The sequence below is a fragment of the Podarcis tiliguerta genome (genome assembly GCF_965153285.1).
Source record: "Podarcis tiliguerta genome assembly, chromosome: 11".
Classification (NCBI taxonomy): Eukaryota; Metazoa; Chordata; class Lepidosauria; order Squamata; family Lacertidae; genus Podarcis; species Podarcis tiliguerta.
In genome coordinates this window covers 63,157,060-63,173,976 of record NC_139544.1, presented here as the reverse complement: position 1 = coordinate 63,173,976, position 16,917 = coordinate 63,157,060, and the positions used below count along the sequence as shown (strand labels likewise).

At 47.5% G+C, this 16,917-nt stretch overlaps 1 protein-coding gene across 1 annotated transcript; it reads left to right on the top strand.

Annotated features, from left to right (window-relative positions):
• Window positions 1-3,902: 3,902 nt before the first annotated feature.
• Window positions 3,903-16,552, top strand: LOC310659503 (B-cell differentiation antigen CD72-like). Its single transcript, XM_083403155.1, has 8 exons — window positions 3,903-4,305; window positions 4,393-4,509; window positions 8,462-8,551; window positions 8,814-9,119; window positions 10,878-11,059; window positions 12,421-12,512; window positions 14,549-14,690; window positions 16,083-16,552. Exons 1-7 carry the CDS (start codon window positions 4,236-4,238, stop codon window positions 14,685-14,687), a joined length of 996 nt encoding a protein of 331 aa, XP_083259281.1. The 5' UTR covers window positions 3,903-4,235; the 3' UTR covers window positions 14,688-14,690; window positions 16,083-16,552.
• The last annotated feature ends 365 nt before the right edge of the window (window positions 16,553-16,917 follow it).

Here is a 16,917-nt window from a genome sequence, read left to right as displayed (position 1 = left end):
CCTGACAAAGCCCATGAGATTGGAAACCGACGCGTCCGACCGAGCCATTGGAGCGGTCCTTCTCTTAAGGGGAGGGGCCGAAGAGGAGTGGAGACCGTGTGCATTTTTCTCAAGGAAGTTGAGCAAATCGGAGCAGAACTATACCGTATATGACCGAGAACTGCTGGCGATCTATGCGGCGTTCCGACGGTGGAGACATCTATTGATAGGGGCGCAACACAAGATTCAGGTCTGCACTGACCACAAGAACTTAGAATACTGGAGGACAGCGCGAGTACTCAACCAGAGACAGATTCGATGGGCGCAGGAATTCTCCAAGTTTTCCTTTGAAATTCGGTATATACCGGGAAAGGAAAACATACGAGCAGATGCGCTCTCCCGTAAGCCGGAGTACATGGACACAGAGGGACCCCCTGAGACACGACATGTCATCCCTGAGGACCGGTGGGTGTGCGGGGGAGCGTTGGTGGGTAAAAGGGAGCTGGAGGAACTCACTCGAAATGACGAGTTCGCCCAAACAAAAATCGGAGAACTCCGAGAAGGAAGGGAGAACCCAGGGGGGTTTGAAGAAAAGGGAGGGTTGTTGTACTACAGGGGGGCAATGTATGTTCCAGGGCAGAGGGGAAGGAGCACCAACCACCCGCAGGTGGAGGAAAGGGAACACCAAATGCAAGCTAGGGAAATACTCGATTCCAGGTGGCGAGGCCGCCAGGTGGAGTATTTGGTAGCCTGGGAAGGGGAACCCGAGTCAGAGAACACGTGGGACCCAGCAGAGGCAGTCGAGGATGAGTACCTTGTGGAAGAGTTCCACCACCTGTTCCCGAGGAAACCCAAACCGCCAGTGAGGTTCTGGGAGGAGGAGTTTGGCACCACCGACGACGAGGAGGACTTCGTCGGCTTCCCGGCCTCCGGGGAGGAGGGAGGGGGGGTGTCCGAAGAAGAAGAAGCTAACTGGGGGGTTCCACCCACAGAGAGGTGCAGAGGTGGGTGGGAAGCAGGGTTTGAATCATCGGGGGATGACGACAGCTCCTTTTGGGGATTCCCCGCATCGTCGGCCGAGAATAGTGACGAGGGTAGGTCAAAAGGTCGGGACGGGGGTGGAGGGGGTCCTGGGGGGGAGGTGGATGTCAGGGAACTGCCATCGGAGGAGGAGGAGGAGCTGAGAAGGCTCCAGGATGATGGCAGAGAAGCCTCCAGCAGAAGGAGGGGTAGCCCGCAAGCTGGGGAAGGAAATCAGCGTAGCACCAGTGGAGAAGGGGAGGAGATAGAGGAAGCGGAGAGGTGGCTCCAAGACTCTGCGCCAGAGACAAGCGGAGAAGGAACCAGTACTCCCTTGCCAGCTCCCACATTGCGAAGGAAGTTGTCACGTAGGGAGAGAGGGAGGAGACTGGGAGTAAAGGAGTTCTTATGTTGGAGAAGGTTTAAGAAACGCCCACTGACGGATTCTGCCAGCGACTGAGGCAGCCACGGGGTAGAGGCTGCTCTGTCAGAAAGGGGTTCAGCCATGCCAGACCACCAGGAGTGAAGGCAATTTACGCACAAGCAATCCCCAGAACCATAACAAAAACAAAACAAAATATACAATATTTTCACATTCAAATATTCAAAGTCTTTCTTTTTTGGACTTCCTTCAACTTTTCCATAAATCTTTCGTAGTCTTTATTAGTTTATGCATTTCTTGTCCTTTATATTGTCAGTGTTTGAATCTTTTCCCTTCGTTTCCTTTAGACAATATCTCTCATATTTTCACAGTGCTCTTTTAAAACCTTCTAGCGTTATTTCGCCTTCACTTATATTTTCCAGATAATCAACAAATTTTCCCCAGTTTTCTGTAAACTTTTGGTCTCTTAGGTATCTAATCTTTCCTGTCATCTTGTCCAATTCAGCGTAGTCTAACAACTTTGATCTCCAATCTTCCACTGTCGGTATTTCTTGTTGTTTCCATTTCTGTGCCAGTAACACCCTTGCCGCCGTCACTGCATACTGGAAAAACTTACTGTCCTTTCTTTTAATCTCTTTTCCTATGATACCTAGCAGAAAGGCTTCTGGTTTCTTTGTAAAAGTATATTTTAAAATCTTTTTCAACTCATTATATATCATTTCCCAGAAGCCTTTCACTCTTTCACATTCCCACCACATATGATAGAATGAACCATCTTTTTCTTTACATTTCCAACACTTATTGCAAGTCTTATACATTTTTGCTAATTTTACTGGTGTAATATACCACCTATAAAACATTTTCATGACATTCTCTTTCAGTGCCGTACATGCGGTGAATTTTAAGTTCTCCTTCCAAAGTTTTTCCCAATCTTCAAACTGAATATTATAACCTATGTCTCTGGCCCAGTGTATCATAACCGATTTTACTTCCTCATCTTTCAAATTCCACTCTAATAACAAATTGTACATTTTCGACAAGTTTTTACCTTCCTTATTTACTATCTCAGACTGGAATACTGAATCTTTGTCTGCATAGCCACATTCTTTAACATCCTTCCTAAACATTTCATTTATTTGGTAATAATGCAACCAATCATATACATATTTTTTAACTTGTTCATATGGTTTCACTTTCCACTTTCCACCCTCTTTGAATAAGAGTTGGCCATATGTTACCCATTCACTTCTCATATTGATTCTCTTTACACTCATAACTTCTAGTGGTGATAACCAGTGTGGTATTTTAGGTTCTAATAGGTTTTTATACCTATCCCAAACTTCAATTAGTGGGCCTCGGAAAATGTGGTCTCCAAAACCTTTGTGTACCTTCTTTTTATCCTTCCACAAATACGCATGCCATCCAAATCTATTATCATATCCTTCTAAATCCAGCAGTTCCTTATTGTCTAGTTTTATCCATTCTTTCAACCAGCAAAGACATGATGCCTCATAATATAATTTCAGATCTGGCAGGGCAAAGCCTCCTCTTTCTCTTACATCTGTTAATAATTTAAATTGAATTCTCGGCTTTTTGCCCTGCCATATATATCTTGAAATCACTCTTTGCCACTCTTTAAAATGTCTAATCCCCTTAATTATAGGGATAGTTTGGAACAGAAACAGCATTCTTGGCAATACGTTCATCTTAATTGTAGATATTCTTCCCCAAAATGAGAATTTCATTCTTCCCCACTCTTCCAGGTCCTTTTTTATTGCATTCCACACTGGTACATAATTATTTTGGAACAAATCAATATTCTTTTGTGTCAACCATATTCCTAAATATTTCACCTTTTTAACCGCCTCTATTTCAATTTGCTGTTGCATTATTTCGATTGCACTTTGATCCATATTCTTCACAATCATTTTAGTTTTTTTCTTATTTAATTTAAAACCTGCCATTTCTCCAAACTTGTCCATTTCCTCTATAACTTCTTTAGCAGTAACTGTAGGTTCTTCTATTGTAACCACCAGGTCATCTGCGAATGCTTTAACTTTATATTCATTTTGACCTATCGTAACCCCTTTTATGTTTTCGTTTTGTCTTACTGAATTCAGAAGGACCTCTAACACCGTTATAAATAATAGTGGTGAAAGTGATTTTCAAATAATAATTTTCAATAGCGATTATTACTTGAAAGTTCATTTCCTAGGGAATATTTGTGGCTGTAAGATGGCCAAATTCTCCCTCAATTAATATTTTGTATATACCGTATTTTCCCTTGTATAACACGCCCCAGTGTATAAATATTTTGGGGGGTACAAAATTAAGAAAATGCGGTATGCACTTTCTGTGTATAAGATGACCCCTTATTTTAAACTTCAAAAAAAATGGGGGGGGGGGAATAGTCTTATACACAGAAAAATACGGTAGCTCATACTCCTGCCTCTGATGTGGCAGGAACATTCACCAGAGTTGTTCTAGAGCAGTCTGCTTGAATGGCTGTACTTTAGAAGAGGAAGGAAATGAACCCACGTCCTCATTCATGCGCACGAGGTCTACACTTAACCAGTGAACTGTGGCCCCACACTGAGCACACAGCACATGCTTTGCTCTGCAGGGACAGCCGGCGAGCACCCCTGCCCTCTGGGGACCAGGGGAGGGCGTTCCCTTCCAGACCCCACCTGACAGAGCGGGGGCAGCAGGAGTCCGGATCTGATGCTCCGTGGGTCCCACCTGCTCCCGGGGACCAGTGGCCCAGCCCCACTCTCCCCGCTCAGAGCATGTGAGGCTCAGGCACCTGCTTCCCCCACCCCAGGGGCATCTTGAGAGCGGGGCTGGAACTCCCAGGATGTCTCAGGGTGTGACTTACGCTGACCTGAGATTTGTGAAGGTCCCTCGAAGGGAGAGCCAGGAGGAAGGTAGAGGCGCAGCCAGCCCAGATCTCCCCCCCCCAGCTCCCCCCACCCCACGTCACCACCTGTTCCTCACACCACCTTGTCTTCCAGAGCCAAATGATGGGGAGATCACCTATGAGAACATCCAGGGGCCCAGGCCCAGGCCCAGGGGGCAGGAGGAGGAAGAGGAGGAAGAGGAGACCCCCAGGGAACCGGAAGATGCAAGAGGTGAGTCTCTGGTACCCTCCCCACTAGGAGGATGCTGCCAGAGAAGGAAGGAGGGAAGGGAAGGGGGGGACGGACTCTGGAGATGCTCCTTCTCCTCCACCAAATGGAGGCTCCTCACCAGTGCTGGATTAAACCCTGTGGAGGCCCCCAGGTAGTCAAAACCTCGGGCGGAGAGGGCCTCACAAATCATGTCCTAATACTTTTCTTATTTTACCAACCAACCATTTTAACGAACCAATTTTATTATTTTGCCATGGGCTCCCTAAAAAGCATGGGGGCCGTAGGATGGTGTCTATCTACGCTGCCTACTTAGTGGTTTTTAAATTTTTTTGCTTTTCTGTTTTATCATATCAGCAATGCATAATATGTTAAAGTCAGACCCATAATAGTAAGAAGGGGGGGGGGGAGAAATAATAATAATAATGTATATACTGTAATAATAGATTCAGGTAGGTAAACGTGCTGGTCTGACGCAGTCAAAATGTCGGTTGTCTTTTTGACTGTGTTTTCTTCTACTACTAAATTATTTCCACTGTCCCACTTTGTCACATCCATTGCCGAGCATTCTTTTTTCAGTCTGTTACACTTATTTTTTGTTAAAATGTTTTTCCATGTATTCTATATATAATGTCCAGTTTCCTTATAAATTTATAGGGTCTTTATTTCTTAATCTGTCATACTGGCAAGTTCTATACATTCTTCTCTTAATGGTACTGCATCTGTTCTCCACTTTCGTGCAACCAGAATTTGGGCAGCTGTAGTCACATCCATAGAATAGCTTGATTTTGGGGGATTTATATTGTTATTCCACTGAGTGCTCACTGGAAGGACAGACCGTGAAGCTGAGGCTCCAAGACTTTGGCCACCTCATGAGAAGAGAAGACTCCCTGGAAAAGACCCTGATGTTGGGAAAGTTGGAGGGCACAAGGAGAAGGGGACGGCAGAGGACGAGATGGTCGGACAGTGTTCTCGAAGCTACCAGCATGAGTTTGACCAAACTGCGGGAGGCAGTGGAAGACAGGAGTGCCTGGCGTGCTCTGGTCCAGGGGGTCACGAAGAGGCAGACACGACTAAACGACTAAACAACCATATTGTTATTATTCCCAAAAGGAAAGCTTCTGGATTTTTAGGAAAAGTTCTTTTAAACATTTTCCTAAATTCGTTACAAACCACCTCCCATAATTATTTTATTATTCTACAAGACCACTATGAGTGATAAAATGTGCCAATTGTTTCTTTACATTTCTAGCATAGGCCACCTTTAGTTCTAAACATTTTAGCTTGTTTACTTGGCATCAAGTACCACCTGTGAATCATTTTTAAACAGTTTAAACAGTTAAATTTATTTTCCACAAATGTTCCCACAGGTTCAGATCAATACTGTGGCCCACATCCTGTGCCCATTTGATCACAGATGATTTCACAATTTTTTATTTAGTTTCCCAATCTAATAATATCCTATACATTTGAGGGGGGAAATTTAACTCTAGTTCTTAATATTTCTTTTTCAAATTATGATAGTTTTTCTGCAAATCCCCATTTCTTATTCAGCTTACATTTTGAATGATAGTTTAGCTAGTCTGAAACAAATTCTTTAATCTCTTTATTTTCTCCTGAAAAGTATAACAAGTATACTTTTCTCCTGAAAAGTATAACAAATCATTAAGGGTACCCCAGTCACCACTCATATATTTCCTTGACTCAGCTTCTACTGGGGATAACCACCTTGGCGTTTTGTTTTCTATTTTATTGTATTGTATTGTATTTTCCCCATACCCTAATTAAGTTTTTTTCTAATAACATGGTTGGCGAAGCTTTTACATATTCCTTCTTTGCCATACCAGATACAAGCATGCCAGCCATGTTTGACATCAGGACCCTCCAAATCTAGCAGCTGTGTCTTTTCCAGCAGTATCCAGTCTTTTATCCGACACAGGCAGGCAGCTTCAAAATATAATTCCAAATCTGGGAGTGCGAAACCTCAGCTTTAAAAGTAAGGGCCACATTTTCTTCCACATGTTGCAGGAGAGGAGCAGGTTGTTTCAGGATGATGACTGGTTTTATGCAATATTGTGCTATTCTGAAGTGCCCTGGTTACAGAACTCTTCTAAGTAAACAAGTGAGCAAAGGGTCCCTCCAGGTTGCCACTGATTTGCAGGTGACATTTAGGTTTGCACAGATTACGGGACTCTGACATCCAACAGCAGCAAATCCATTTTTTAAAAGGATCAGACTTTAAAAGGGAAAGAAATCCTGTACAACCTGCAAGATTCTGAGTTTTCTTGGTTTGGAAAGTGAAGGGGAACGCATTGAAAAGTGTAGGGTGAACAAATGACTAAGGGCAAGCAAGCACAAACAATGCAGAACAAATGCTTTACCTCTACCTAAATGCTGAATAAATACGTTCACCCAAGTTTGGCGCAAGTAAATACTCAACAAACGGACTGCGTGGAGTCGCCCAAGCCAGTTTCCCTTTCCACCAAGGGCCACTTTGCTTAGCAAATCAGCACCTCTTGAGACCACTGACATTTAAGATGCAAAGTCTGCATTATACTTTCCTTATTTACTGTAAGTGGAACTTTTTTTATCAAGCGAATATGACTCATTCTGGTGTTTTGCAGAAGTAAGAAAACAGCATAGATAAGAAAGATTTTCCATTTATCTGAGAAACTTAAAATACAAGTTCAAGATGATGAAAGGGGTATTTATCGCAATAGATTTCTGACCTGCCTTGTCTTCTGGACAGGGAACACCAATAAAAACCCATCTGTCCAGCTGGTTTTGTAGGCTCAAAAAATGAATAATAAGCCAAACAATAATATTCCACATGCATGTGACTTTCAGCATTCAGAGTTTCGCTTACAAGGACCTTGTAAAGTAAGGCAGTCTGAGTATTGTGCCAGGTATCTTCACCATTAAATCCACGGGCCCCAGGCTGAAGTCCTCCTTGCAGCCCCTTGTCCTCCACATCCATCAACAGCAATACCATCCATCCTTCAGAGAACAGAGACCTGTTTGTTCTTCACAAGCATTTCTGCTTGCCAGACTGAATGACTCTCCCCGCTCTCCTCCCTTTGCATGTGGTCCTGGGGGTTCTCCTGACCACCCAGAGCTGATTTGGGGAGCCCAGGGAGAGGCAAGGGAGGGGGATCCCAATACAGTCCCCGGAACCCTTGCGCCTCAGTGTTGGGTTCGTGGAATCCGGTCCTTTATCTTTCCCTCTCCCTTTGCTTCCATCATTCAGTCTGCACCACCCAGTCTTCTCGCTTCTCCTCCCTGGGCAACGTGAAGACAGCCGAGGAGATGGAGGGGAAAGACTGGAGTTATCATCATTGATGCCTGAGAGGTGGGGATCGCTGCCTTTTAGGGGGAGAGCTGTATTCTGAGACTAATCATTTTCCTACTTGGGATCTAGATTCCAGACATCTTCCATACAAGCAAGAAGCACAGCATTTTGGAGCACAGAGTGTTTGGGAACCCAGCCCAGCATTGTCTCCACGGGCTGGCAGCAGCCCTCCACGGTTTCAGACTGGGGCCTCTCCCATCCCTCCCTGGAGATGCCACCAGGGACTGAGCCTGGCACCTTCTGCATGCAGAGCGGCTGTCCCGCCACTCAGCTAATTCTCTTCCCAGTTCCCAGTTTTACTACAGAACAATGACTGGATGGGCCAAACTCCCCAGAGGATGAGGCTTGGCTGCACCCATTTCAAAGCATGCTCACTCCTCGGCAACTATTCATTCAACATTTTCAGGAAGGCCTTCACAGGGAGGGGCATTGAAGGCAGGATCCATCCCTGCACAGCACAGACACACAGTCCTGAACATGCCTCGGAGCGCCAGCTGTTACAGGGACCAGGGGCAAGTGGTCATTTCCCAACTGCAACCGGGCAGCTTTGGGGCTAAAAGCAGTCAGGAAGAGCCCCCAGCTGATCCCAGTGAGTTTCTCTTTCAGAGTCAGACCGTCGGACCTGGTCCGCCATCCTGGCCTTGTTGGCCACCTGCCTCTTCCTTCTCGCCACCGCCATAGGACTGGGGGTCCGATGTGAGTAGCGGGTGCCCCCTGCCCAAATCCATCACCCTGGGAAAAGCCAATCAGTTGGGGAGGGATCACAGTTGGCTCACAGCGTGCCCTCTCTGCCCTGGGCTCTGGGCATGAAAAGGTGCATTTGAATAAAGTAGTTCATGGGGCCCGCCTTGAGGGGGGCGGCCCCCTGGGAAAACGCCATCAAGGGAGACCAGCTGCTTTGGCTGCTCTTGGTGGGGAAGAGCCCAGCCTGGTGTCCCTCCCCCCTTCTCCTCTGCAGATGGGCAGCTCTCCCAGCAGCTCCAGCGGGAATCCCAAAACCACGCGGCGCAGAGCAACCTCCTGGCCCAGAGACTCAGCACCTTGGAGGAGAGCCTGTCCGGTTCTCAGGAGCTGCTCCGCGAGGCTGAAAGAGATCTCCGTCTCACCCGGAAGGCCCTGGAGGAGAGCTGGAGGGATGGGAACAGGACACAGCGGCAGCTGGGAGACCAAGTGAGGCAAGCAGACCGCAACCTGACGCATCTGAGGCGGGAGAAGGAGCAAGTCGAGAGAGCGCTGGGCGAAGCCACCTCTTGCCAGCAGATGGGTAGGTCTGTGGTGTGGGAATGTTCAGGGAGGCAGGAGAGGATATATGGTTTGTTAATAGCCTTCCTCACTTGCGCTAGCAAGTTCCTTTACTTGGCAGAGTTTTACATTCCCCCTTTAAACGCACAGCAGGTAGCTGGTTGCAGGCTTGTGTAAGCCTCTCACTGTTAGGTTCCTGGTAAGTTCCCTTAGATCCCTCTTAAAAGAATAAACACGCCATAAACACATATATATAAGAAGTTTACTCACATTATCAGTTCACAGATGGATCCCTGAAGGCAGACTTAGTTACAAATATATACATGTGGGTCTATCCCATATGGGGATAATCCCACTGTCCTCTGTCAGCTGAAAGCCAACAGGACATTTCTAGCTAAAAAGCTGCTCCAACAATGGAGGAAGTCAGAGAGAGAGAGAGAGAGAGAGAGAGAGAGAGAGCTGCGTGCCTTGTCCTTTTGTTACCTGGTCAGGTAAGGTCATGCCCATCTCTAGTCACTTGCAAAAGGAAGTATGTCTCAGCCAGGAGGAAACAGGAAGTTCCGACTGTCTGGACCAAACATCCCCTTGCATGTCCACTCTAGGAAAATGAGGAATGTTGTACTTGACTGCTATCTATGTATCACATCCCGCATGGGGGGCTGGGGGAGCCCTGACCCTCTTCATTGCTTAGACAGATGAGCATTTATTTCAGGGGTGTGGCCTGTTGATGGGCTGGGAGGGGACTTTGTTGGTGCCACTCTATGGCAACTGTGCCACAACCTCGGGCCCCATCTCTGCGCTCTGTGTGATCCATTCACCACATCCCAGGAACACACAAAATGAAACTGAAACTCTCGCACAGCCTCTGGGGCGCATCTCCCAGGTCACATGTTGCTTTTTGTGCCCAGCAGCCACCATGCACCACCAATCATCACTCGTTCTCTATACCAGGCACGTCCAGCTCTATAGAGACTGCAATCTACTCCCAGTATAATAAAACGGGCAGTGATCTGCCCATTGGCATTGCCCATAGTTGTTGAGCTTTTTCAGGGGGACAAACCAGAGTTGGCATTAGTTGTTGAAATTTTTGGGGGAAGGATTGAATTAAAACACTTGTCCTATAGTCCGCTGCCCTCCCTCCTTCCCCGCACTCTGCGGAGGGGAGGGAATACAACATTTCTAAGCAGCATCAGAAGCAACGATGGGATGTAGCACCAGGGGTGGGGCACGTCGCGAGCGCTAAGGAGCAACAGGGGTCACTTTCTTGGCTCCGGCCATCTACCGTCTATCACAGTCAGCCGCTTGGACATTGCTGCTCTAGAATATCGCATGAACTGGACCTCGCACAGATTCTCTTCTGCAAAGCAACAAATAAGATTTGTTGCTGAAGAGCGCCAAATCGGAATCTGCCAGGATGCTAATAATAATATTAACAACAACAACAAAATATTTATACCCCACCCACTCTGGGTGGCTCCCAACATAATAATAATAATAATAATAATAATAATAATAATAATAATAATAAACAGCGATAAAACATCAAGCATTTAAAAAATCCCTAAACAAGGCTGCCTTCAGATGTCTTCTAAAAGTCAGATAGTTGTTTATTATGAATCTCACCCCCCAAATGGTGATGCCCTGGAGGGGCACACAGGCTCTCAGCAGATTGGCAGGACAAGTCCGTGTCCCGCCAGGGCTTGGCTGCCAGCCTGAGGCCACCTGCCAGTCCCAGCTGCTCAGAAGCTGAAAGCGGCTCCCTTGACCTTCTCTCCCCCAGGCTGCTGTCCCCATGGCTGGAAGATCTTCAGGTGGAAATGCCTGTGGGTTTCACCTTCGTCAGAAAGGAAGAGCTGGAGACACAGCGAAGAAGCCTGCCAAGCCAGATCATCTCAGCTGCTTATTGTAAAGCCCTGGAGCGCAAGGGAATTATGGGATGGTGTAATAGCAAGGGATGAGGAGGTAATAACTGTAGGGTACAAGTAGCTCCAACATAATGCAAGGGGGTGGAGGGGGAGGAGGGGACGTCGAGTCCAGAGTCAAGCCTTACTGGCCAGTAAGAGAAACCCAGAAGCAGGTTATTCTCCCGTTCCGCCCAAAATGAAACCCATTGATTTCACACTGCTGGGGACCCAAACCATAGAAGGGGAAGTCAAAATCACAGAAGTGGAAGCAATGAGAACACAGGAAGCGAGCAATGTGCAGCGTGGCCCAGTTCACACACGGCTGTGAGCAATGGTTCCTGGCTTGCTGTGAACAAACAGTTGCTTCTGAACCAAGACAGGTATGTTTCGCCTGCCCTGAAGAAACCCTAATCAGCTGGCAAATGGAGACCCCGGTCCAGACATTGCGCTCAGCTTGGCTTCCTCTCCTGTTGCTCCTCCAAGGGAGCAGGGAAGCAGGAATGATTCGGCCTGCTGCTCATTCATAGTCAGCCATTGCCCACAACTTGCTCTGATGATGGGTAAGTGGACCAGGGGGAGCTCCTAGGGATAGCCCCACCACCTGCAGAGCATATCCAGGGGTCTACAAGAAAGGATATTCGGCACTAGGGGTGGGGAGCCCGTTTGGCTCCACCTGACCTCACAACGTCCCTGCAAGGCACTGCTAAGGAAAGGTTTCCTCCTCCGTTTTAGCCAGCCTTTCAGTGAAAACCCATCCCTGACTCAGGAAGGACCTTGAATGTAAAGCTGCCAAAGTGAGCAGGGTTTAAGCCACACTTGGGGAAAGAGGCATTTTGGCTGATAGGAAGAAAGGAAGGGGAAGGGGAAGCCTCAGAGACTAGAAAATGAAACGGGAGCAGGGCAAATGCAGTCAAGGGGAGCGGAAACAGCAGCTCCTTAGGACCCCAGGGATGATGATGATGATGATGATGATGATAATAATAATAATAATAATAATAATAATATATTTTATACCCCCGCCCATCTGGCTGGATTTCCCCAGCCACTCTGGGTGGCTTTCAACAGAGCAATAAAAACAGAATAAAACTTCAAACATTAAAAACTTGCCTAAACAGGGCTGCCTTCAGATGTCTTCTAAAAGTCTGGTAGTTGTTTTTCTCTTTGACATCTGGTGGGAGGGCGTTCCACAGGGCGGGTGCCACTACTGAGAAGGCCCTCTGCCTGGTTCCCTGTAACTTGGCTTCTCGTAGGGAGGGAACTGCCAGAAGGCCCTTGGATCTGGACCTCAGTGTCCGGGCAGAACAATGGGGGTGGAGACGCTCCTTCAGGGATACTTACAGCTCACTGTCCAAATAACTCACTCATCCATCACAATTCTGACTCCACTCACTGGCTAAAAACAATCTTTTTTCTCAACAGCCAAATAAATACTGGATTGGTCTGCAAAGAACATTGTCTGCAAAGAAGCCGGGTTGGGTTTTCACTTGGGTTGATGGCACCCCTTATGAAGGGTAAGTGCACCAGAGAAGGTCCTTTTGGATGACTACAGGATTGGAAGGATCCAATCCCCCCAGAAGGCAAAAGCACATTAGCTCAGGTAGAATTTCCACAGCCTCTCAGGAAAAGAACCATCAGGGCCAAGAGGATGGCAGGGTGGGTAGCAAGCAGAGTTGAGGAAGTTATGAAGGGCAAAAAGACCCCGTCAGAAAAGAAAAAAGATCATAAACTTTGGCAAAAGAAGCAGGCAATGCAAAGCAAGAGAGATGAATTACACTGAGCACATTTTTGAAAACAGAGGGCTGTATCCAACTCAGCTTTGATCAAAGCAGAGCCATCAGAAGGAATAAGGTAAAGGGGCCCCTGACCATTAGGTCCAGTCGTGGCCGACTCTGGGGTTGCAGCGCTCAGCTTGTTTTATTGGCCAAGGGAGCCGGCGTACAGCTTCCGGGTCACGTGGCCAGGAGGACTAAGCCGCTTCTGGCTAACCAGAGCAGTGCACGGAAACGCCGTTTACCTTCCTGCCAGAGTGGTACCTATTTATCTACTTGCACTTTGATGTGCTTTCGAACTGCTAGGTTGGCAGGAGCAGGGACTGAGCAACGGGAGCTCACCCGTCGCGGGGATTCAAACCGCCGACCTTCTGATCGGCAAGTCCTAGGCTCTGTGGTTTAACCCACAGCGCCACCTGCGTCCCATCAGAAGGAATAGACCTGAGTTAATCCTGCCATCCATTTCAGTGGGGTATCAGTCTCTCTCCAGGTCCAAAACAGCCCAAGGTCAATCTGAAGGGGAATCCAGACAAGATCCAAGGAGGCAGGGGAGAGGCTGCCCCAGACCCTCAGCCAGACCCACCAGCCAGCCCTCCTCCTGAATCTCATTGTGGCCCTTGCATGACTCTGCAGGGAGGAGGATGGGGACCAGAGGAGCCTTCGTTTCCCTTGCCTGCCTCTGGCTCCACCTGCTGTGCACATCTCAGCATCGTCTAGCTGTTATCATCCCCTTTCCTCCCCGTTTGAACTGGAACAGAGACGTCCCCACCCACAAGTATTTCAATCTGTATACAAGGAGCCATTTCCCTGTTTAGACCAGTAAGCGTCCCCTTCTGTGTTTCTCCCTGCCTTCTAATTTTGGGATTCTGTGATGCCGAAAGCTGAACATGCCCCTTGTGTTTTTAAAGTCTTCCCCAGCGCAGGAAATGCACAGAAACTCCCAGCCAAGCAACTGTAAATTCTCAGCCCAGACTTTTTAGATTGTGGCACGATATCTGCCGTAGAAATTCCAGAGCTGTTCCATGGGATTCTGCCTGATCCCCAAGTTCCCTGGTCTGTGGGGTGTCGGGGTTGTCCTCTGAAGACTCCCTGTCCAGAACTGGGTCTGAGCTGGGCAGGAGGAGGACAGAGGCAGCTTCCCCTCTGAATCCCAGGGGCCGGGAGCCTGAGCAGGGAGAGGCTGCCCTCAGGTGCTCCCAAGAGGTGCCTGCCTGGCCACTCTGAGAACAGCAGGCGGACTTAGATCCAGCAAGGCATTTGGTGGGTGTTTGTGTTGGGGGGGGTAGCTCTCCAGCAGACATTATACACCCCTGTGATAGGAATTTTGAGGTCTTAGATATATGTTAAATGTTCATAAATGTACCAAGCAAACACGTACATAAATATATAAACCACATGTCTGAAAACCCCACACAAAAAGTCCTGAACAAATTGACCTCAATTATTTATCTGCAAGGTCAAAGTGGAAAACCTCCCCATTGTCTCTTTCCTCACAAATCCTGTCTTAAGGGCACATTTAGATATGAATGTTGCAACAAATCAATAAAGATCAGGCTTACGAGCTGCTTTGCTTCCCAATATTCTCTGGTTGGCCTCTGTTATTTTCTCCTACCAATAGGGAACCTACGTAAGGACTCTGTACGGGCTCTTGGATACCCCATAAGGAGGAAAGGGCAGATTTTGTTTACAACAGTGGGAAGCCCATTGTGCAGTGAGCGAGAACTAGGGTGGATGTTGTCCCTTGAGTTCTTTCATAAATTGCTTTTTGAACCTTTCAGAAGTGAAAGACTTCATCAGGGATGGGGTTATCTGTTTGGAACACTGGAGAGTGGATTCATCTCAGTGGATAAGGAAGAAACGCCACATCGGTACATTTGTGAGGCGGCAGCCAGCCCTGAGCAGCCATTTCCTGGTTGAGAGGTAAGAGGTGAATTAGGGGAGGCAGAGTTGCTCCAGCCCCTCGGTCATTTTGGCTGTTGTTTTCTGAACCTTTCCCACCTCAGCAATATCGGTTTTGAGGTGTGGCAACTACAACAATGTTCCACGTGCAGTCGCTGCACCAGATTTGTATCATGGCAGTTTCATGACATTAGCAGTTTCGTATTCAATTCCTTTCCTAATGACCCCCGGCAGAGATTTTGCCTTTTTCGCGGCCACGGCACACTTGGTCTGCATCTTCAACAAGCTCTCTGCTGTGGCCCCAAGGTCTCGCTCCTGGTCCATCGCTTCCAGTTCAGACAACCACCAGCTTGTACATGAAACCAACATGTTCTGCCTCATAGTGCATCGCTGGACCCCGGCTGGTACTGAACGGCGTTCGCCATTTCCCCTCCCATTTGCGCAGTTTGGACAGGTCTCCTTGCCGCTCTTCACAGCTCTTTCAGCAACCTGAACAGCTTCGTGTCATTAGCAGACTTGGTCACCTCACTGCTAACTTTGGATCAGTTATGAACAAGCTAGAAACCACAGGTCCTAATCCCCGATCCTTGGGGGCCTTCTTTCTAATTTTTACCATTTGCATTTATTCCTACTCTTTGGTTCCTGCAACTCAGCCCCCCCCCCCCCACTTCCCCATCAGATGTCAAGGAAATAAAGAACTGAGAGACCTGGTCTGAATAGACATTGGATTCTTATCTCATTAAACATGATATGGCTGTTTTTGGCCATCTCACCACTTGCTTTTTCCTGTAAGACCAGTGGTCAAGAAGTTTACCATGCCCATTGAGTCAATCACCCATCTCCCACTACACTTCTGAGAAATACCCCACCCCACCCTCCCACTCTATATAAGGGTCTGGTGACTTCTGTTTCAGTGTATCTGAAGAAGTGTGCATGCACACAAAAGCTCATACCAAGAACAATCTTAGTTGGTCTCTAGGGTGCTACTGGGAGGGATTTTTTTATTTTGTTTTGACTTTTAGAAGACATCTAAAGGCAGCTCTGTTTAGGGAAGTTTTTAATATTTGAAGTTTTATTGTTTTTAGTTTTCTGTTGGGAGCCGCCCAGAGTAGCTGGGGAAACCCAGCCAGATGGGCAGGGTATAAATAATAAAATGATTATGATGTTTGTCCCACAATATTCAAGTCACGGGTCCAGAGGGTGGGGATTTTTGCTTCTTTTCCTCCTGCTGCTTTTTCTGGGAAAACCCACTGTTTACTGCTGAATGGGAACAAATGTCAACCCACAGAAAACCCATTTTGTTCTTCTCATTAATGTATTTCTAATATTGTGTTGGGGTCCGTTGTTGTTTGTTTAGCTAGCCACCTAGGAAATGTTCCTCATGGGCATCCATTTAATGCTTGGAATTTGCAGATCACTGCAGGTCTTAGCCACACAAATCGGGACGTTTCAGGACCTTGAACTGGTGGACTCCGAAGAAGGAGATGGCGCTTCGGGAGCTGCTCTGGCCACAGAGTTCTGATGGAACAACTGGACATGAGAAGGGGTCACTTTCCTTCATGAATGTAAATCTCCCCATGGATGAGCTAATCCCAGGTGCAAGGTCAGCCAAGCCAGTTGCTATGATAGCAGCCCAGTGCCCCAACTATATTTGTAATTAATGCATGTCAGCTCAGGAGTGCCAGTCTGCAGTTAGTCTGTCTGTCTGTCTGTTATTTGTGTTGCTTGCCCAATGCTACGTCTCGAATGGCTCAACTTGGAGCAACGGAGATCAGTTGTACTTGTAGTTGTATCTGTATCTGCAAAAGCCTACCAGCTGTATCAACATTTGGAACTGTCTGATGGAGCCTTATCTTCTGCAACAGTAAACTATCTGAAACTTTCTCGGCTGCTGCATGGTGCCTGGTACTGGGAGCAACTTCCACCGTGTGGGGATCTCACCTGAGATTCCCAACACGCTCACCTGTCCACATGGGGAGGGGCATCCCTTGTTCAAGCTCCTTGGCAGCATCACCATCACGTTTGCAAGGCCAAGAGAGGCAGCCACCTTGGGCTGCGGATGGGTGGGTGTGTCTGGATTGGGCCGGCCTGTGTGAGCTGCCAGGCCTGAGCCTCTTCGCATGCTGCCCTCAGGTGCAGGAAAGGATGTGGCCCCACAGGAAGCACCGAAGTCCAATCCAGCTGTTGGTCCCATCAGATCTTGGGCATGGAATGAGGTGCCATCTCATCCTCGGGCAGCAAAATTCCT